At 39.5% G+C, this 22395-nt stretch overlaps 1 protein-coding gene across 1 annotated transcript in view; it reads left to right on the forward strand.

The window, feature by feature from the left end:
- LOC141016475 (cadherin-18-like) overlaps window positions 1-22395 on the forward strand; it is a 165690-nt gene that overhangs the window by 88881 nt on the left and 54414 nt on the right. Inside the window, exon 4 of the mRNA XM_073490861.1 lies at window positions 13984-14151. Within this exon, the coding sequence (XP_073346962.1) occupies window positions 13984-14151 (168 nt within the window). The remainder of the gene's footprint in view (window positions 1-13983; window positions 14152-22395) is intronic.

Below are 22395 nucleotides of genomic sequence, written 5' to 3' on the forward strand. Positions count from 1 at the left end.
TCGACGTTGAGCAGTAGATTGTTCTCTGCAAGATTTTTAATTTCCTCTGGATATGGACGGTGGTATTGTCCACACGCTTCATAAGTGAGTTCTCTCCATGTCTGGGATTGCAGTCATGGGTGAACAGCGTGAACAGGAGGGGGCTCCAGTGTTGAGCACTGAAGTAGAGGAGATGTCATTGCCAATCCAAAGTGTCAGGGTTCTGTTTGTGAGGAAGCCCAATATGCAATTGCAGAGTGTTACACTCAAGTTTCATAGGTGAGATTGTATTGGATGCTGTGCTGAAGTCAACAAACAACATTCTGATGCAGCCGTTCTTATTCTCAAGGTGTGTGAAAACTCAGTGGAGGGCAGTGGATATGGCGTCCTCTGTGGATCTATTGGTTCTGAAAGCATACTGGTGAGGGTACCAGCTGACTGGGAATGTTGCTTTTGATGTTCTGGGGAACCAGTTTCTCAAACACTTCATCAGTCATTTAGACTACTGTGTCTAGTCTAAATGACAGGAATGATGGAGGCTGTTAAGAATGTCAGTAATACTATCAGCTAGCTGATTGGCATATGTTTTTTGTATAGGGACAGGGGTGTTATCAGGCCAAGCAGCTTTACTCATGTTAATTTTAACAGGATTTTTCTCACATCTGCTGTGGATACATATAGTGGGCGTTCCTCTGAAAGAAGAGTAGACTTTTTCTTTGTTTTCTTGTGGAAAGTAACTGGTTTGTTTGAATTGTTTTTTAATGGACTGACAAATGTTGTTTTCAAAACAAAAGGAAAAAAAGTTGTTGGTAAAAGGGTTAATACCTACTCCAGGGCATGGCAAAAAGTAAAAATATAATAAAGTGATAGTAATATAATGCAATGTACTACCAAATTAATACAATTTTATCACATTTGCTCCCAGGATCCGTGCCTTCTGTGACATTTTCTGCCAATATGATGTTTCATTGTATTGCATTGTATTTTTTCTTATATTAGTAGCAGAAGCTGAAGTGGTTGCCTTTTTTAAATGTAAATCAGGTCTAAAAGGCTTAGATTAATTTGATTTTGGTCAAATTAAATGATGTTAAAAACTAGCCACACTATCACTGAGAGCTTGAATGCAGAAACATCCATTGAACATTAATATGTATGCTTAGCTTCCCTCCCCTTACTTTCTGATCTTTGCCTGTCTCTCCGAGCAAATGGAGATAAAAAATATCCTCCTCCTATCTGCCCTCTCTTCCTTCCTCTCTGCTGTATCTGTGTGTGAGGGATTACAATGAAAAATGAGACGAGGGCATGCAGAAGAAAGCTGCATTTATAATGTCAAGTACACTTTACTGGGGAAAATTCAATGAAATATATATTTCCTTGACTACACTTATATGGGCTGCTATAATTTCAGCGGGTGGTGGAATGTGTACAGCTGGAGGTCTTTTGGTTTTCTGCTGGTGGAAGCCAGTTTTGTGACATTCCTTCAAAATGATTGAAGCTGGGATTATACTGCGGTCTGGGAAGAGATGTCTCAATATGTCCCTTCCGATTATATTCAAAAGTGGCACAGAAATATTGGTTTTGCCATCAAAAACCCAGTGAAAACAACGTTCAGTTTTTGTCTGTGGCTGGGACTGATAATCTCTGCCTCCATTACTATAACACAGAGGCAGAATTCCTCCAGTCCCTCCAGCTGTTTTCCCTCTCTCACGCCAGTCCCCTCCACTCATGTTCAAACTCACGCTGCTTCCTTTTGTCCTTTATCTCCCCCCCCTCTCTGTCATTCTATATGTGTCTCTCCTCCGGTCACTCTCTGTGATACAGGTGCATAATGTGTGCTGCCTGTCCTGTCCAGCCTGCACCGTGTCCCTCTGCTCAGTCTAAAGGGGCTGATAAGGCCAGATGGCTCTCTGCTTTGTTAGCCTCTGAAGCGAGTAATGCAGTGGAGCAGAGCCTCCAGGCTAAACACTGTCTGCTTCTCATGTGGGAGAGGTGTGTGTGATTGTGTGTGCTTGTGTATGTGTGTTTGTTGTGGCAATTCTGTCCTTGTTAGAACCAGTTTGGTTTCTTACCTTGTAAGTGTGGACATTTTGCAAAGAGTGGTCATTTCACCAATCTTCACTCCTTTAGGCTACCACTTCTGACCAAGACTTTAGGTATTTGAAGTAACTCCTAATTGTTTCACAAAATTAAACTATACCAGACAAACAATGCTGTGTGAAATATGTCTGTGTGTGTGTGTGTGTGTGTGTGTGTGTATGTGCGTGCGTGCGTGCGTGCGTGCGTGTGTGTGTGTGTGTGTTTGTGGGACTTGTATTCAAGCAGAAGACGAGTGGACTGCAAGTGTTTTACCAGAATACACTATGACACACTTGAATAATGAGATCATCCACTGGTTCACACAGCTTTCGGTCTGTAAAGCTCAATTTGAGTGTTTAATTTATTTTCAAGTAATGTAGTCTATACCTGAAGAGGAACACTCCCACAGCATTACAGTGAGACTCAACTAACAGAAAAACATATCAGAAAATGCACATTTATGGGATGTTTGGTATTATCAATAAATTAAGTTGTTATTGTAGTGCAAGTGATATTGTACAGTACCTAAAATAAAAATCAGTGAGACTCAACATTATTTTAACTAGTTTCTGCTTGATAACATCAAGCATCAAAAAATATAATAAGAGAATAACATAGGTCAACACGGCGGTGCAATGGTTAGTACTGGGGCAGGGCCTTTCTGTGTGGAGTTTCAAGTTTATCCCCACGTCTGCATGGGTTCCCTCTGGAACCAAAGGTGTACAGGTTAGGTTAATTGGTGACTCTAAAATGCTCCTCAGTGTGAATGCGAGTGTAAATGCTTGTTTGCCTCTTCACATGTCACCCGTGATGAACTGCCAACTTGTCCAGGGTGTAATCCACCGCTCGCTCACCTGATGTCAGCTGGGATCAGCTCCTGCTACATATCTATCTATCTATAGATAGATCTATCTATCTATCTATTTAGATAGATGATAGATCTATCTATCTAGATAGATAGATAGATAGACAAAAATAAAATAAAATCCCTGAAGCATTTGCACTATGTTTCTTGCCTGCTGTTTAGCAGGTGGCTGCGTGCCAGCGGAAGGTAAACCTACAGTTGTGTCAGAGTTGCAACATTACTACTTCATTCTTGAAATATCCATTTTTTTTTCTTTAATATAGCTCTAAAACTTTTTTGTTGTTTTAAAAGGCCTACATGCACTTTAATAATTTGTAGGTATTTGTTTGAAAAAAAAAAATCCCATGCACTTTCATCGTATTTTTGCTTTGATCATTTCAATGCAAGCACTCATAGTTTACAGGTTCATTAGTTACATTTTTAAACATCATATACTACGCTATCAGAGCCTGTGTTGTATTGTTTTCATTGAAACAGCTGTGTCTAATACTGTATACATCTGCCCAGTTTGCTGTCAGATGGTTAGCAAAATAAAGAGCCATAAATGTTATATTGTGTCTGTCATTCCTATTATTAGGCTGCGGAGTTACCAATTTTGGGCCGTAAAGAAGGCTACAAAATGATGGTAGAGTCAATACATTCAAAGGTACATGTACTTTTGTCTACATGCTGTCTGGACAATATAACCGACATGTGTAACAAGTCATAAATGGGGTTTACCTTAATTTTTGGTTACTCTAAAGTACTGTAACGCACTACTTTCCTCAGTATAATGCAGTAACTTAATAAGTTAGTTTTTAATGGCAGTAATCTTGTAACGTGGTGAGTTACTTTGAATAGTTACGTTACCCAACACTGTTAATGACCAATATATTACCTTGTAAATTACCTTGTACCTTTTGCATGAGACAGAAGGCAATTCATCAGTTGGTACTGGTAGTGGATCACATTGTTCTATTTTTATACCTGAATTTGAGTCCCAAAAAGCCTAAAAACGATTGATGAACTTTGTCCTTGGAAAAATGCTGCAACAACATTGAAAGTAGAAGCTGGGGCTTGTTCTTCAATCAGGTGTGGGTGTTTAATCTTTATTGGCACTTTTAGTCAACAGTGTATTGGCAAACAACAGTAGGGCAATATCACTTACATTTTCACTCATTTTTTATTTTTTAATTTGTGAGCATAAGGTTTCATGTCGCTTTTGTTTTTCATCCTTAATCATCAATAAGGCATTGGCAGAGAGACTTACATTTAGATTTTCCTAGACAATGCACTTTTGCAATTTCTTCTCATTTTGCAACTCATCCACACATGTACTGCTAATCCCAATGTGAGTTCCCATTTTCTGGACTCAGATAAGTTTCCTAATCAAACTGCTTTTGAGTCTTAGAACTATTTTACCTAATCATTGAGGCTGTGTTTACAGATCAGCAGCAAATGTCAAAGATCAAAACTTAAAACAAATGCAACAGAGCTAGTCCGTACCTCCTATGTTCCTAAAAGTGGTTTAATTAACAAACTATTTAAGAAAATTTGAATTTGAATTGTGAATCAACAACTATGGCAAATTGTGGATTATTCACCGTATACCCACATATACTTAATGTCCCTTCAACACCCTGAGACTGCTCTGCATTACTCAGGCAGCAATGTGCCAGAAGCGTGTGAAATTCTTTCCTTGGCTTCAAAATAAATCACTGTCTAAACAATCTGATAAACAGCACTTGATTCATTTTATTTCAATTTAGTTCAGTCTTCTCTTATTATCTTATTCTCTGATCCTGTCAAGAATCACACAGGGTAAAGCAAAGGAAAAAGGAAAAGAGAAAGAAAAGTCTTTTGAGGTACTTACCCTATATTTGGCAAACACAACATTGATGAAGAAAACCTCAGTTGTCCTTACTGTAATATAGGTTTATTTAAGCGACACAAATATGATATCAGAGAACATTTTAGTACAGGTAATCTACAGATAGAAATCTTCTTACACTGTCTCAGTTTTATATGATACCTATGCCTTCAAAAAATCATGCCAAAAGGGAGGGTTAGACAGTGTTTGTGACTAACAGCCAAGACCAGTTCTCATCAAAGTATATTATGAAGACGAAGCATCTTTAAGGTCTTCATCTTATCTACCAGACAATCTGAGCCTCCTCACACAAAGTGTGCTAAGTGTGAAGGTCCCTGAGGCCCGTCAGATTCCTTATTGATTTTTTTCCCACAAGGTCCAACTTGCAATAAACCAAAAGGATCCTTTAAGTGCCTTACCTTGTAAGGAAGAACAGTAACATTAGCCACAAGACTCTTGTGAATGTCAACAAGGGCATCAGTGACAAATGGTGGACCTGTTTCAAAGCTCACCAGCTGCACAGCAGACACACTGGGTCAGAACAAGTGACTGTATTTGGGACAAGGCTGGACCAAACTCTGTGAAGGCTTCTATCTGGAAATAATACAAGAAAGAGAGAGAAAAGCCTTCAACACTCTCAATATATGTTTTACTGATTTTACTCGCCTCACTTCTTGACTACATCTACAGAAACCATGGCAATGGCAGCAGATAAAGGTACGGCAGCCGTCGAGAGTGCAGCAGGCCTCAAATGTCTCTATGTTTATGTTTTTTTGTTATTTTTTTTACCCTTTATCACTGAAGAATTTCTTATGAAAGGAATAAACATGTCAAAGTTGGAAAAGGAAGCACAGGGATTGGATTAAGTCCAGCAAATCTTCAGATAATCATTGCCCAGGACATCTTCTGAGTAGCCAGCCAGATCAGCTGGACCAAATATCACTGCAAGCGCAGTGATCAACCCAAAAGGATAGGGAACAGCACCGGGATAAGATTTAACATAACTCAGCTTGGACCTAAGACCATTCCTAGACCCAGCCTACTCCTGGCTAATGTGCACTCACAGGAAAATTAAATGGATTCAATGTGACTGAGACCCTCTCAACGACGGGAAAACAGACCAATATACCCACATCTTTAGAGAGACCTGGCCCCATCCCGACATCCCAGATCATTGCATTTGAGGGCAGACTGTGTTACAAGCCCAAAGAACACAAGGCTCTTATAAGATGAGAGAAATCAAAGTGGATAGACCTTGTTCACCAGATGCCGAATTAAAATGTAGGATGTCTACCATAATACCTGTCCACAGAGTTCACCAGTAGTACTTCTGTTTACATTCCACCAGATGATAAATTCAAGAAATGCACTAAAGGAACTGTATGAGGACAGCAGCTGTCATATGTCAGCAGTCATGTTTTTGACATATTTGACCTATTTTTATCATAGCAGTTATTTTAATCAAACAGACATCAGAACTGTTTTACCTAAATTCCACTAGCATGTCCAGATCTCCACCAGCTGAAGAAATTACCTGGGCCATGTTTACAAGAATATTCCTGGCAGCTACAAAACTGTCTCGAATCCCCATTTTGGCCCATTACATCATATTACCCTACTTCCTCTGCCTTCTTACTCCCAGCTGATAAAAGAGATCAAACCAGCAGAATTTCTTGAGTGTACGGATGAGCAAATAATCCGAGATGCTGTTACTCAGGATAACAACATCAATGTTAAGGAATATACATCAACAGTGACATCATATACATTAGCAAATGTGTTTATGTTGATGTGGTGATCACAAGACAATAAAATCATTTTCCAACCAGAAGGCCTTGATGAATGTAGAGGTGCGGGCTCTATCCAGTGAGGTATTCAGTCAGGTGACAAGGAAGCATACAACGTCGTGAGAGCAAGACTCAACGCTGGTATCAAGGAGGCAAAGCCTGTATTGCTAAATCTGGCACATTTACATGAACACACTGGTGCTTATATTAATTAATGTGCATTGTCCCTTTTTTAAATAAAATAAGCCCAATAAACAAAAAATAAACATCAACAGAGACTGGAGAAGAACCTCAACACAAACAAATCCAAAAATATGTTGCAGGTGATCCAGATTTTCGCAGGTTACAAAAGCAGGAGAACCCCCATCATATGTGAGGCCATGTTTCCAGAATAAATAAGATGTTCATCTTGCTTTGATCTCCTCAACAAAGAGCCAGATATCTACTCTACCTCAAGAGGACCGGCCATTATGCATGATGAATGTGGGAAGAATCCTGCTGAGAGTGAATATAAAAAAGGGTGCTGGGCGAGATAATATACCCGGCCATGTACTAAAAATATGTCAACATCAGGTAGCTGATGTTATTACTAACATTTTTAACATATCACTCTCATAGGAGCTGTCCCCACCTGCTTCAAGATAGCCACCATCTTTCCTGTACCTAAAAAGTCGGCTGTGTCTAGTCTTAATGACTACCACCCTGTGGCTCTCACCCCCATCCTGATGAAGTGCTTCAAGAAACTGGTTCTCCAGCACATCAAAGACAACATCCCTGCCAGCCTGGACCCTCACCAGCATGCTTTTAACACTAACATCCACAGAGGATGCCATGGCCACTGCCATCCACTCAGTCTTCACAAACCTGAAGAATAAGAACAGTTATGTCAGAAAGCTGTTCTTCAGCATTCCATACAATCTCACCCATGAAGCTGATTAGAAAACTTAACACTCTGGGCTTGAGTACAACACTCTGCAACTGGATATTTGACTTCCTCACAAGTAGATCCCAGAAAATGCAGATGTTCAGACATTAGTGCTCAATGCTGGAGCCCCCCAGTGTTGAGTCTCTGCACCCATGACTATTGTGAAGTTTGCGGACGACATGACCATCTTCGGCCAGATTTCAACGATGAGAGTTCATATCTCGAGGAAATCACAGAGGGATGCACAGAGGATAATCTACTGCTCAGCGTCAACATAACTAAGGAGCTGACAGAAAAATGGAGGCAAAGAGACAAATCGCTGTTCACTGTGAATCTAAGGTGGAGTAGGTAAAGAGTTTTAGGTTCCTGGGAATCACCAGAGAGAACTTTTCATGGTCATTGCGCATCTCCACACCAGTAAACAAAGCTTGGAATTGACTGTATTGTCTTGATTGGAAACTTCACAAACTAGCATTGGATGTACAAAGTCGAGGACCCTAAAGCTCAGAAGCTCAAACCGTGCAGAAGATAATTAGTACCCAGCTACTGAGCATTAATGATATCAGTGAGTGGAGGTACTAACTCAGTGCTCAATAAATACTGAAAGATAATCCTGACGTGTACACGCATGATCTGGCTATCTTGTCTGAGCTGCATTTCATGAATACCGTTTCTCATTGGCATTAATCAAATGGAATAAATAACGTGAGTTGTATTTCAGGGTCACATTTGTCAGGCACAAAGTCACAGAAGAGGGTGCAGGAGATAACTGATAGCTTTTCCTGTAAGTCCTTTTCATGGTGTTTTTTTTCATGACCAAATTATAGTTCCGCCTCATTTAACTTGTAAACATTGACACACCACTTGTGGGGCCTTGGATCGGTGTGTGTGTGTGTGTGTGTGTGTGTGTGAGAGAGAGAGAGAGAGAGAGAGAGAGAGAGAGAGAGAGAGAGAGAGAGAGAGAGTGAGCGTGTGCAGAGTGACAGACGCTTTGCTGAAGCAACGGCGTAAAACTTTAGAGCTCTTCAGTGCTCTTATGAGAAGTGAAAAACTTTTTGGATCATTATGGGACTATGGTGCAGCTAATTACACTTTTGTGGGCTGCCTGATTAATTAATTGGAAACACTGAGTACTGTTGTACTGTGTACTCATGTAATAATAATGGGTCAGAACGTCAACATGTTGATGGGCGTCGCAGCTGGCCTGATCCCATTGGAAGATGGTCTCTACTTTCATCATGTGTTTGAAACAGTGGGCCTTATGCAAGAAGCAATATACAAAAAAATGTTTTATTGCCAATTTTTGTTTGTATCCACGATTTTCTCTTATGTTTTTAATACACATTGATCTCTGGGATTCACCAATGTTTTTTTTATTTTTGCTCCTCTCTTTGGTAAGAGAAAATTGTAAGAGTGCTCGAGAGAACCCTTACCAAGAAAAGAGAAAAACATTCTGTTTACACAGTCCACTATTTGTCCAGTGCATGGAATGAATTAATGACTGGATTGTTTAATTTGCAGTTAAAAATACTATTGGTCAATTGATCCTTATTAAGACTATAAAAACCCTAGGATGATTGTGTATTCTGAGAGTACTGAAAGCAATAATATCATTCATGCCCCGGTACATATCGTTCCCGTACACTGCTAACCAGCAAATAGAGATTAAGAACGCTTTTTGTTGTCGTGCCAAATATCATTGGTGCTGTAGATTGCACCCATATACGGATCAGAGCACCCTCTCCGGATCCGTTCCCATTCCTCAACGAAAGTTGTATCACTCTATTAACATCCAAATAATATCAGATGCAAACTGCCACCTTCTGAATGTCGTGGCCCGTTGACCAGGGGGAGCACACAACTCCTTTGTGCTGCAGAATAGTTTCATGGGGATGCGTCTGCCTCAAAGAGCTTGTGGAGATGGGTGGCTGATTGGTAAATGATTTGTTATTCTAAAAGTCACCATCCAGTTTAACTTTTAATAAAACTCAATATTATAAAAATGTAACATAGTTGACCAAGGTTATGACCTCATTCCATGGCTGATGACCCTCCTGGCAAATCCCCAGACCAGACAGGAGCGCTCTTGCAACCACCGGCACGAATGCACCCTCTCCGTGGTAGAGTGCACATGTTTACGTTGTTTGATTTAATTTAACAATACCTCACTTTCACTGCTGCTTACATTCTTCTTCTTCTTACTACCCTTTTTTGGTGGCATCACTCCAATCGTTGTGCTAGTGTCGGTTATTTGCACAAGGCACAACACCTGCCCTTATATGGTTTAGTGTGCATTACCTATGCTAATTACAAACAATCATCCTTGCGCCTCCAATTTATAATCAAGTGGGATTCATCATTCAGCACACCTGGGTTTGAGCAGATTTGGATGGTAAGAACATTTGGTGCATCTGGAGTTGACTTCTCTTATTATTTCTCTTGACAAAAAAGTAATAGAAAATATAAGAGAAATTTAAGAGAATGTTGCTGCATGAGTAAACATAAAAATCCTTGTTTTATGTTTTCAGGTGTGGAAGCAGCAAACATGCTAGTATTGATTTCTAAACTAATAATGTTTAGTTAATGTTGTAGTTAACAAAGAAGATATTTGATGGAGCAAACACGTTATTTCTTGGCTGCAAGTTTTGATTAAATCATTTTAAAAATGGGTACTTTACTTTAGGACTTTTTTATTTAACGATTTTGATACTGAATATTATAAGGGTTTTTTAAAAAAAAACAAAAACAAACACAATGAATAAGCACAAATATGATGAAATAGCAATTAAACCATCACATCACATCATGTTATTCTTGTAAATGCAAAAGTGTTTATCAAATAAGAAGGAGGCTGGAATGAGCAAAAAGGAATGCATGTTGTCCCCAAACCGTGTATTCAGTTTTCATGTAACTGAGAGCTGATGATGTCCTACGGACAGAAAAACTAGAACCAGGCAGATGGCACAGCAATGAATAATGTATGCAAAAAGTACAATATCAGAAATGTTTCAAGTCAATCTGATTTTCAGCCTCTGAGAGAATAGAAATCCTCAGTTTTATTTAGAGGCTGGCAAATGAAACATATAACATGTGACTGATTGCTATATTTTAGTGCACAGGAAGGCAATATGTATTGACGTGAGTATCTGTGTGTGATACGAAGCAGAAATAATATGTATATTTGCAGGGGTGTGTGTGTGTATGTGCACGCACGTGTGTGTGTAAGTGTAAGTGTTTTACTATCAGATAAAGAAAATAAGCTATAAACATGAACTACCATTCCCTGTGGCCAAATCATATTATTATATTTTTTATATTGCAGCCAATCACTCTCGATTCTGCAGATGTAATACCATCACCCTTCATGCTTCAGCCAGAATGACAGTGGATCTTGGACTCAATTCATTTTTTCTTTGAATCCTACACAGACTGCAGCAGTCTGTGTAGGATTATTTCCTCCAGGATAATGCTCCATTGTCTTCTGGATCACTGCTTTTGTCACCAATTTATTACTAATATGGTATCTTGTGTCATGCAAACTATGACCTATTATCTATTAGCTGTATATACAGCAGAACTAACACAGTTTTGAGTACTACTGTCAATGCTTACATCATGTTTTAAATTAATAATAATAAAAATACATTTGATAATTAAATTGTTAAAAAATAATTTGTACAGTGACTGGCAAATACACTGATCAGCCACATCATTAAAATTACTAACAGGTGAGTGAATAACATTGATAATTTTGTTACAATGCAATAATCTCCTGGAAACCCTTGGGTCTGGCATTCATGTGGATGCCAATTCCGATCCATTGAGGCCCATCCTCACAACATACAGCACTCAAATAATCAGCTACCAACGCCCTGGTGCCGGAGAAAGTTCAAATTCACGATAGGGCCTCACTTCAACTGTTAGTCCTTAATATGATAGTGGATTGGTGTATATCCAGCCAGACAAAGTAATCTTACTTAAAGCAACATTATCTAACTTTTGTGTAACCTTGAACAGCTTCAGAATCATTTTGATGGTACAGTGTCTTGTAATAGAGTGAATGGTGTCTCTGTCACAGCCACTCTGCCTCCCTATCCCCACAGCATTACATACATACTAACTTCAGGTTTTCAAGACATAACATCGTTATGGTGTGGTTAGCATCTACATTACTTTTGGCAAACTGTTACAGACATGCAGGGTTTAATCATTTATGCTTTGCTTGTGGTGACAGTATTGGTGTTCTCTGTTTTGTTTTTTTTCGTTTTCATTGCTAGCCCCCAAGCATTATCTATTGTGCTCCAGGCACTTTTGGCTTGGGATTTTTGTGTTGATTGACTTTTTTGCTCCCTCTGACCTGCCAGAACAGCACCCACGCTACGTTCCTGTACCTCCTGATTTAACTGCAATGCACTGCAGACCTGGGAATTTGTATTTACAACAGTCATGTTGCACTTAGAAACTACGAGGGGTGGCAAATCGCACAAATTGCTAATTTCTACATAATATTGTTTTAAAGTGGTTTGTGCTGGTGTCAGTGAGTTCAATGTTTTCAGCTCTGTGGTTTCAGCTTATTTTTAGAAGATGTATCACTACACTGATTCTGAAAATGTGTCTTACAAAACCAGTTCTGAACAAGCATAAATGTGACATTAATAATGATATGCCTGATATATTTCAGAAGGCAGTAGGAGAAGACGACTAGAACAGTGACAGTAAATTTTGGCATTGAAAATAAAATTTGGCATTGGAAACAAACCTGAACTGAAGAAGGAAACATTTGTATGTGAAAAAGTTGTAATGGAAGCAAGAATAGTATGGAAGGATTTCTCCTAAGATATAAAAATAGATTTTATTGTATGTTAATATTTTTTTAATAGATATTTTTAAGTGTTTTTCAATGACAATCCTCTAGAGACTTTTTCTTCATGTCTGTTTTTTTCAGTGACATTTTTTTTTTAGCCGTCAGTATTTTTTCAGTGTCGCTGGTTTTCAGTTTCAACCCTCTGTCACCGTTTTGGGGTTTGAGGGCAGGGGCAAAGAGACCGTGATTTAAATATCTACATACTAGAAAACTGCTCAGGACTGACGGTTTGCTCCAGAGGCTCAAACAGAGCTTTGACATGAGAACACACCTGCAAAAAGCTCCCAGGATTATCTGAAACTTCCAAACCACAAGTATTTAGAGTTTCTCTCCGGTAGAACCGGGCTGGGTTAAAGTTAACTTTTAACTGATGTTATGTGAGTTGGACAGAGGTCTGTTGGAAGAAGCTGTAATGTTAGCTGATGCCAGCTATCATAGTTAATGTTAGCTAATGTCAATTATCATAGCTAATGTTAGCAAATATCAGCTATCATAGCTAATGTTAGGTTTAATGTGAAAAACAACGGCAACAATCTTAACATACTTTTGAAGCTTCCAGTCAGCGCTATAAACTAAGAAAGAAAATAGCAATTGCTGGCTTGGAATAGCACTCATTGCTATGATGAAAATCAATACTTAAAGAACACAATCAACGCAAACAACCAACATTGCATCGGTTTTAGCCAATGTAGAGACAGGTAGATATGCTACATACACACATGCTTAGAAGCTGGATTGGTAAATTAATGTCAAGTCTAGTCACTGTTGACAGGGGGTTAGTGGTTAACACACTTTCCAATGGCCTCACTTACATAGTGCTTGTGTTTCCCTAGAGCCACTTAGGTCAGAATCATCTGACTCGATGAATTTATTGAGTGGTTGTAACCTTAAGAAGACGAATAATAGAATCATACAAAACAGTTAAAACTCACTGCTTTGAAGAATTGTTTTTCGATCTGACGTGAATCTGAAATAAAAACAGCATAGTCATAGTCAAGAAATTATGATGCTTTAACTGACAGTACAAACTCAGTCCTTATGATAAAAACGTGGATTTTAAGAGCTGCGGTTGGATGAACTCTGAATTTAAATCTAATCTGTTGATGCTAGTGAGGTGTTTTGAATTCGGTCCAATCACTTCAGCTGCGACAGATCAATAAGCCTACAGACAAGTGAATACCAATGCTACACTTGGTGATGGGCCTGGGCAAAGATCAACGACTGAATTAAAATTTTTTGTTTAGGATAGAAAAAGAATGGTGGTAAAGGTGAAAAATGACCACTTAGTTAATGTTGGGAACAACCACAAACAGGGCATTGTCACTTAAATGGAAAATCCTGAAACAACAGATTTGTTTTGTTCTTTGGAGGACAGTCCGTGTTTTCATAATTTGAGGAACTAAACCTTTATACATGGTTTAATCAAGAACCTAAGGTGAGTTTGATCATCATTCTAAATTAATTAAAATGATGTATTAAACTGCGAATAACCACATGAAGCAGATGTAATAAATTGATGCTCTGTGCAAAGAGTAGTCATCTATATAAGTTCTTTGTCAACCAATGAACGTCAGCAGCATTGATTTTCATGTATCTCATCCATACTAATACATTTCTGTCTCCTCATGTGTACCTCAGGTATCATCCGTACAGCAGTGTCCAACATGGACCGTGAGACCAGGGACCACTATGCTGTGGTGATCCAGGCCAAAGACATGGCAGGCTCGGTCGGTGGACTGTCTGGATCCACTACTGTCAATATCACCCTCACTGATGTCAATGACAACCCTCCAAAGTTTTCACAGAGTAAGGGATTCCTCTTATACACACATATACATACATATGAACACATTATGGTTTTAACTCTGACAGCAGCTGGTCACCAAGTGTTGCATCGTCTGTACGCTTCAGTTCTACCTTCACTTTTATCCTGTCGATGCTGTCATACCTTATTTTCTGTTGTTCTTATTTAGTCCATCAGAAAAGTATAAATTTCGTCATTTTTCAGACAAGTTTGCCATAACCTCAGACTGAGAGAAAGTATTCCTCCATTAATGTAGGAAACTACAAAGGCTATACCTGTCTTACAGGACTTCATCTCCTGTCAAATTACCTTAAATACAGTTATTTGTTTTTAAAGTAAGTCTGAATTGGCAAGTGTACATGAAAACACCCAGGTTGAACATTAAAAGAAACACCATCATCTCTGCAAACCTCATCTTCCTTAAGCTGGTTTTTTATCCTTTTAATGGCTTCCGAACTTCAATAATAGCCTCATTTCTTCAACCTTTGGCTTCTTTACTGCCTTAGAACAATGGTTCTTCAAATTGTATCCTCTGGTGCAGAATATTGTGTTGAGCCCCGCTGTTCTTATTTTGATAAGATATTGCTAAATTCTATTAGTTTCAAATAACCCATCACTCCCAACATGTCAAATATGGCAGCCTGGAGAGTGGTGCTACGCTACATACCTCTCATTTAGCACCCTTCCAGTGCAGTAGTATACAAAGCAAGAAAAGTTAGTGTCAAGGAGTGGTAGGGGTGGTTGAATAGGTCATACATAGGGCTTTCCACTAAGAGACTGGGGTTTGAGTCCAGTGAGTGACCAAGTGTCAAGTTTAATTTGTTTTGAAGTTATGTTACATAAGAAGACCATGCTCAGACTACAGGAGTGTCCTTCAGACTCATCAGGGCCGTCCCGATTAACATCAACCACAATTGTCATTACATCAGTACTTTCACAACAGCCAATGAGAGAGATATCCCGGAGCTGCTGACAGTGTTGCTAAGCAATGGCAAACAAGCCTAGCCCTTCAGGCTCACGTTAGATAGAACACTACTGTTTGCAGATATTAAACCGACAGTTATAATCTCAACTCCAGTTCTCATTGAAAAATAGACAGCCATGATGACTGAAACACTATCCAGACATTGCATATTACTTATTATTTCCAACTTGCCTGCAGAGCCCTTCCCGTGCAAAGACACACTAGAGGGGTAAGCAGAACATCAAAGTTTTAAGCTTAAGATGAGTCTAGAGTAAGAACATGTTTGTTTAGAAAAATATTATGTTATACTGTTGATTGAAATATGTAAAAATCACAAAAAGGCGGAAATTGCATCATTTGACAGCCCTTATTGGCCTAGTTTATATTAAAGTCAGACAGCTGTGACCAAACTTCCAGCACGGGTTCATATTACAGCGGGGCCTAATATCAAAGGCAGTTCTGACTGTTCTGAGACAATGTGGTCCTGCTGATGAATGGAGTGTGTACCCACACTATATGATATGATTAATAACCTCAACACACACACACACACACACACACACACAGAGTGTTTTACAATTACAGCATCAGGCCAGCATGAATATAGTGTTATGCTTATAAAAGTAGTAAACATGTCAAGAAATGTTATATCACAAAACTCAGCCTACTTATTTAACATGTACACCTTTATTTATTTAATTTTGTCTCATTTTGACTCATACATACGCACATAAAGAGTCTTTGTATCCCACAAAAAAACATTCACCCAAGAACATCATGTGCTCTCACCATTATTTCCTTTCATGGAAAACTATGGAAGAATTATCCTATCTTTATTCAAGAGCGTAGATTTTCAGTTTGAGAGCATGATTTCATTCCCTTCAGTGACACAGCTCCTTCTCGTGCTCAGATTTATTCTCCTCACGCTCACATTTTGTGCTCGCACTGAGATGTTTGCTGCTTTCTTTCAAAATGTGTGCTTGAACTCAAAAATCACATGCTTGTGCTCACACATCTTCTTCTTGCACACAAAAATTTTGCTCACATTCAAATATGTCCTGTGCTCGCTCAGATCTAAAGTCTGCGCGCTCAAATCTAACGTGCACGCACTCAGAACATGCACCTCCTCTCCGGTTGAGGAGTCTGCTCAGACTCAAGGCTGTCCCTCCCTGCGCTTAAAATATTGTGTTTCACCAGCCAATAGGGGACAGCTAGAGTGTGGACCAATCAAATGACTGATGTCGCCTTGGGTGCGTTCCTTCACACTTTTTTTGAGTGCTCCGCAGGGGCGGGCATATGGTCTGTTTGTAAAACTGCTTCTCTCAAAATACACCAATTTACCATATTAGCCAGCTATTTGAATCGTCACCTATTTAAGACGCCAGCATATTTATGTATAATTAATCTTAAGTAATCCTAAAAAGAGTTATCGTGATTTAGATTTCTTTCAATTTAATATTAGCGGATATATGTTATATAGTATAAATACTTACAACAGTGTAGGAATGTGATGATAGTTGAGTGGTTAAGTACACTGCCACATATTGCATTTTAAACCATGGGACGCCGGTTCGCATCCCGGCCGCCGCACTAGTCCTTTTCACACTCCCGTTTGCATGCGGAGATTTTACGCCAATTCTCCGCATCCGCTTCTGTGTGAAAATTTCAGATGCGGCGAGGGGTGAAATTTCGCTGCACCGAATACGGAGGTAGTATCAGAGGTAGTATCAGAGGCGCAGTACTGGCGAACCGAACCAGTGTGAACGGATAAGCCGGCGGCGCGGAGTGAGGATGTGTCGATCTGATGGTGTTCACTGTCTGATAACTGAACAGGTCCATCACTCAACAAAATATAGAGAAATGTCACGGTGTAAAAAATCACCACGACGGTCAGCCCTCCCGACCGAGACTTCAGTGAACTTTCCCCCCAGAAAACAGCCTCCCTCCCCACGAGTGAAAGAGTCAGACAGTCTCCTGTTTACTGATGGTGATTATGTAATGATGTAATTCAGAGAAAAACGTAGGATGTTTGGTGGGTCAGGATCTCAATCACAACACGTTATAACTGCATCATATGATTATAAACAGTCAGCGGGTACATGTTTAGATTAACAGGAGGAAACCGGGGAACCCGTTGAAAAAAACACACACGTCATCTTCATGACGTGTACCGCCACGCCGGCACCGGCTTTCTGCGTGAGTTACTCTGGTTCCTCTTTTACGCCGGAGCTGCTCGGCTCTGTGCGAACAACCAAAGGCGGAGAATTGGCTAACCTCCGCAGCTGCGACAATGCGGCAACTCTGTGTGGTTTAAAATGCAATATCTGGCAGTGTACTTAACCACTCGACTATCGGAACATTCCTACACTGTTGTGAGTATTTATACTATATAACATATATCCGCTAATATTAAATTGAAAGAAATCTAAACTACGATAACTCTTTTTAGGATTACTTAAGATTAATTATACATAAATATGCTGGCGTCTTAAATAGGTGACGATTCAAATAGCTGGCTAATATGGTAAATTGGTGTATTTTGAGAGAAGCAGTTTTACAAACAGACCATATGCCCGCCCCTACGGAGCACTCAAAAAAAGTGCGAAGGAACGCACCCAATGCAGCATCCGTCATTTGATTGGCCCACACTCTAGCTGTCTCCCTATTGGCTGGTGAAACACAATATTTTGAGCGCAGGGAGGGACAGCCTTGAGTCTGAGCAGACTCCTCAACCGGAGAGGAGGTGCATGTTCTGAGTGCGTGCACATTAGATCTGAGCGCGCAGACTTTAGATCTGAGCGAGCACAGGACATATTTGAATGCGAGCGAAATTTTTGTGTGCAAGAAGAAGATGTGTGAGCACAAGCATGTGATTTTTGAGTTCAAGCACACATTTTGAAAGAAAGCAGCAAACATCTCAGTGCGAGTACAAAATGTGAGCGTGAGGAGAATAAATCTGAGCACGAGAAGGAGCTGTGTCACTGAAGGGAATGAAATCATGCTCTCAAACTGAAAATCTACGCTCTTGAATAAAGATAGGATAATTCTTCCATAGAAAACCATATATAAAAGGAGAGAAGATGAATGGAAAGTGAATTCATGTTACAATGTCCCTGGATGAACAACACTGAAAATTAATGGATTAATTGATTGCAAAAAAACAAACAAATAAAACAAAACAAAAACAAGGCACAGCTTGGTTTGTCCGAGATTAAAGCTGGGGTTGGTAATTCTGTTCAGAAGCATTTTTTATTATATTTGTGTAAATCTCTTAACATCCAGACAGCAGTCAAAATATCAAACGCTTTGGGAAAAAAAGTGGCAGCAACAGGGCTGTAATAACTTCATCCAATCAATTTTAGCGGCCCGAAGATATTGTATGGACAGCCTACCTGTCTATCAATCTGTCCTTACCTGCCCACCCTGCGCTGACTCCGCCCACCACTCATTGCGCGTGACCTGAGTCTAAGCAGTGCACTGCTGGAGCTGTGCTGGAGTGAGCTCATTGTTTACAGACAAGAATGGCAGAGAAAGCGCAGCCACGCTTTTCATTACCAGCTGAACCTACAGCAGCCAGCACTGCCAAACAGAGCAAGGAAAAGAAGGACCAAACTCGAGAAGGCTACAAACAAAAAGAAGTTGGATAGCTCAAGAGGTGAAACGAGAGTCAACGTTGGAGTGGCTGTTGGAGTTGACGGCCTGAAAACGGACGCCATGTTAGCTGTGTCTCTGTTGGACAGGTAATGAGCTGGTTTGTTTTGGTTGGTGGAAATGTATTATTACTCTGCATTATGTAGCTAACGTAGCTAACGTTAGCTCCATATGTTGCTGTTGTATGTATTAGACCATCATTAGCATCATCAGCTTGTAGCTAACATTCGCTAGCTAGCTATGATAGACTACAGCCGCTTGAAACATATTTACATGTAAAGTTACCTTTGACACGCAGACCAATGTTCACACGTCCTGTGGATCTAATCCATACAGCAGTGTTCACACATTCACTGCTACCCTGGGCTGTTTGGACATTAGCCAGACGAGCTGTATGTGAGAGGTGGACTAATTACTGTGTGCTACACGTGTGAAAGGCCAAGTCCACTGTTCAGAGGTCATAGGAAGATTACATATATCTGTGAATATAGTTTGATTTATATTTGAAGCAGATGTTGTTAGCTGGTATTCATGTGACATTCATTCATATAGACTTTGAACTAGACGTTTTACAAATGTGCTGATGTTGCCTATTTCTGTGTCCTGTAGTTATGAGAGGGACGCATCAACTTCCAGCCTTCAAAGAGTCAGTTCACGACAGAACCATGTCCTGCTGGTTCCATTATTTCTGCTGAGTCTCTCTCTGACAGGTGAGTGTAACGTGATGCTGATAGCAACATGGATCAGACCACTGTTATTTGTTTAATATGTATCTTTGATGGATACATGTCATTTAAACATGTGTCCTTCTTTCAGATCAAGTTGGTTTGCTTTATGTGCATGAATGTGTTCCTTAGCAGGGATACAATTCAAAAAGGAATGGCATCATTTCTTTAGCTGCACCAGGAAAATGATTTAAGTACTGGTCCTGACAGTCAAATGTCAGCCTACTGCTTGAGACTATTACATTTTAGTAAAACATTTTTTAAGAAAATAGACTTTCCATTTCAATTGATGATCTGACTTTCAGCTGACCACTGTAGAATTCGGGAAACGCTGACCATAATTGCTGCACACAGTGCACCCACCAACTCCTTCAAATAATTGCTTGCCACCAGTCACATAAGCTTCCCATCATCCACTGAACCCCAGACTTCTATTATTACATTTTTTTACATAGCAACAGTCCTGTGTTGTCTTTGAGAGAATCAATAAATTTTTTATGCCCCATAAACACATTCAGATGTAACTTTATGTCCTGTAAACACATTTAGTTCTCCATCCTTATCCAGTTTTCTCTAATTATTATAATTTTTTGCAGAGATGATGGTTTTTCAGTCACAGGAGTTGAGGAGTTGGACAAGTAAAGTTGTAAAGTAATATGAAAGTTTCACTAAGCTGGAACTCCTTTGTCTTATGCCAGGTACTCCAAGGTGTACAACAAAAAATCCAGAAAGTAGAGCTTGTACACACTACTGTCAAAATGCATAGAAAAAATGAGAACGTGAAACTATGTAAATTTCTCTGAAAGTGAAATTTTGCTAACCCCCCAAAAAGTAGAATTGGTAAATATGGCGCAATTCTAATGTAACAGAGGCTATTTCTGGTTGTTTTCAGGAATATTTGTCACTGCATAAAATGCATCCAAAGTTGTGGCATTATAATAAATTGAAAATATTTTCAAGGTCCTTGAAAAGCTGTATTTACTGTCAGATAAGTAATTGTGCAATTCTTTCTACAGGAACAGTAGATGATTGAGACAGCACCAACATCAGCAGCCTAACCTGTTGGCCAACACTGATCTGTGTTTATAATCAGTCAAGAAACCTCTGGACGTCCTTCCTGAATATAGTTGTTCATGCTAATTGTACTGTATATTGTCTAAATGATAAAAGGTATACTATTTTTGTAGTGTTATTTATTTACATGTGTTCCAAGAAATTACAAGGAATAAACAAGAGTCTGAACCTAATTCAGTTGTTATTATTAGTGCATCATGTGAAGTGTAAGAACTGTAATGGGTTGGTTGTTTATGCTGGAAGTGTAAAGAAAAGGCATTTATCATTTTCAAGACTTTATTCAAACAAGTTAGAGATAATGCAAAACAAGGAGTAAATACAGAACAACAAATAAATAGGTGTCAGGCAGAGTTCCAGCACTTGATGTGATTGGTCCAAACGTAGTCCTTAAATTCTGGCCTGTAAAACAACAGATGAGCAACATGATTAGATATTTTTATGGAACAGAGCTCGACTGTCCTCAGCATGCTGTGAACATATACACTTTCAATGGTCAATACTTTAGACATTCCTGGACAAAACTGTACAGATGCCCCAGTTTATATTACATTGTTTCCATTTTATCTATTCATGCTTTTGACTTGTAGTACCAGCCCTTTATCTTTCTTTACATTTTTCTACTTACTGTGCTTATTGTTATGCACCAAAACACAAATTCAAATTGTGAAAAACTACTTGGCAAACAATGTGATGTCAATAGGTGGTTAGAGCAAGTAATGTTCTACTTTAGAAACCTGCTCATGTGCAGTCCTTTGAGCTTGAAGATCTTGTACTCGACGTATGAACATCTGCTCCTTGCCCTTTCGCACTACCACGTCCACGGCCTCCGCCTCCACTTCCTCGGACACTGCTGGTTGCCCTCCTGTCGTCCTCTCTGACGGGATGATGTGCTTCGCTCTGGTGTGTCCTCATCATCAGAGTCAATGCTGCTCTCATCCTGGAAGCTCTAACATGCAAAACATCGTATTATCATGAGTCCAATACAATATTCATATTCATCAATATTGTCTGTGAATTCCTGAGGGTAACAAAAAAAAGGTCTATCAGGCCCACCACTAACTTTGCTCTGTATAACATTACCATAGCCAGATGCTGCTAGCTAACCAGCAATAAGTAACAACATCAAATACACTTTCAAAACAATGTCTGAATACTAACAAAACTAGCTTGACACCTATCAGTACCAGCAATGGCTATGTCTGGTTGTTTACATTGTTTGCATTTTAACCATTGATAGGCTAATTTGACATGAACTGCACCTTGTCTGGAAAGTGCAAACAGCAGCAGCAGGGGGCAGAGACAAAAAGCTACTGTCAAATCTGACATGTTTTCAGAAGACTTCAGTCTGCACAGGAAGTCACAGAAACTTGCATCCTTTTTGATTTCGATTTCTTAGAATGTTAAATAAAATCAGACCCATTCATCATCTTCTACATAGTCTCTAAAATACTACACAGGTGATCTGTGATTTCTATTCCTGGTTCAATCTCCATTTTACATGAATTCTCATGCAAATCAGCATCATATCAGTTTGAAGCTCGTTTAAAGGAATAGTTCACTCTAGAACGAAATTCAGTCATTATCGACTCACCCTCATGCTGATGAGAAGTCCGGTGTAGTTTCTTATTCCTCAAAGTGCAGCTGGAGACCCGCGGGGGTACCCTCCTGCAGCAAAAATCCATATAATGAGCGTCAATTGTGCCCGAGAGGAAAAGGTCCATAAAACTACACAAAAACTTTGTAATATTCCTCCATACTGCTCATCCGCTGCAATCCAAGTGTCCTGAAGTGGCGACATCCAGAGTTTACTCGAAACGACGTCATTTAGTAAA

Source organism: Pagrus major, chromosome 21, assembly GCF_040436345.1.
Source record: "Pagrus major chromosome 21, Pma_NU_1.0".
NCBI lineage: Eukaryota > Metazoa > Chordata > Actinopteri > Spariformes > Sparidae > Pagrus > Pagrus major.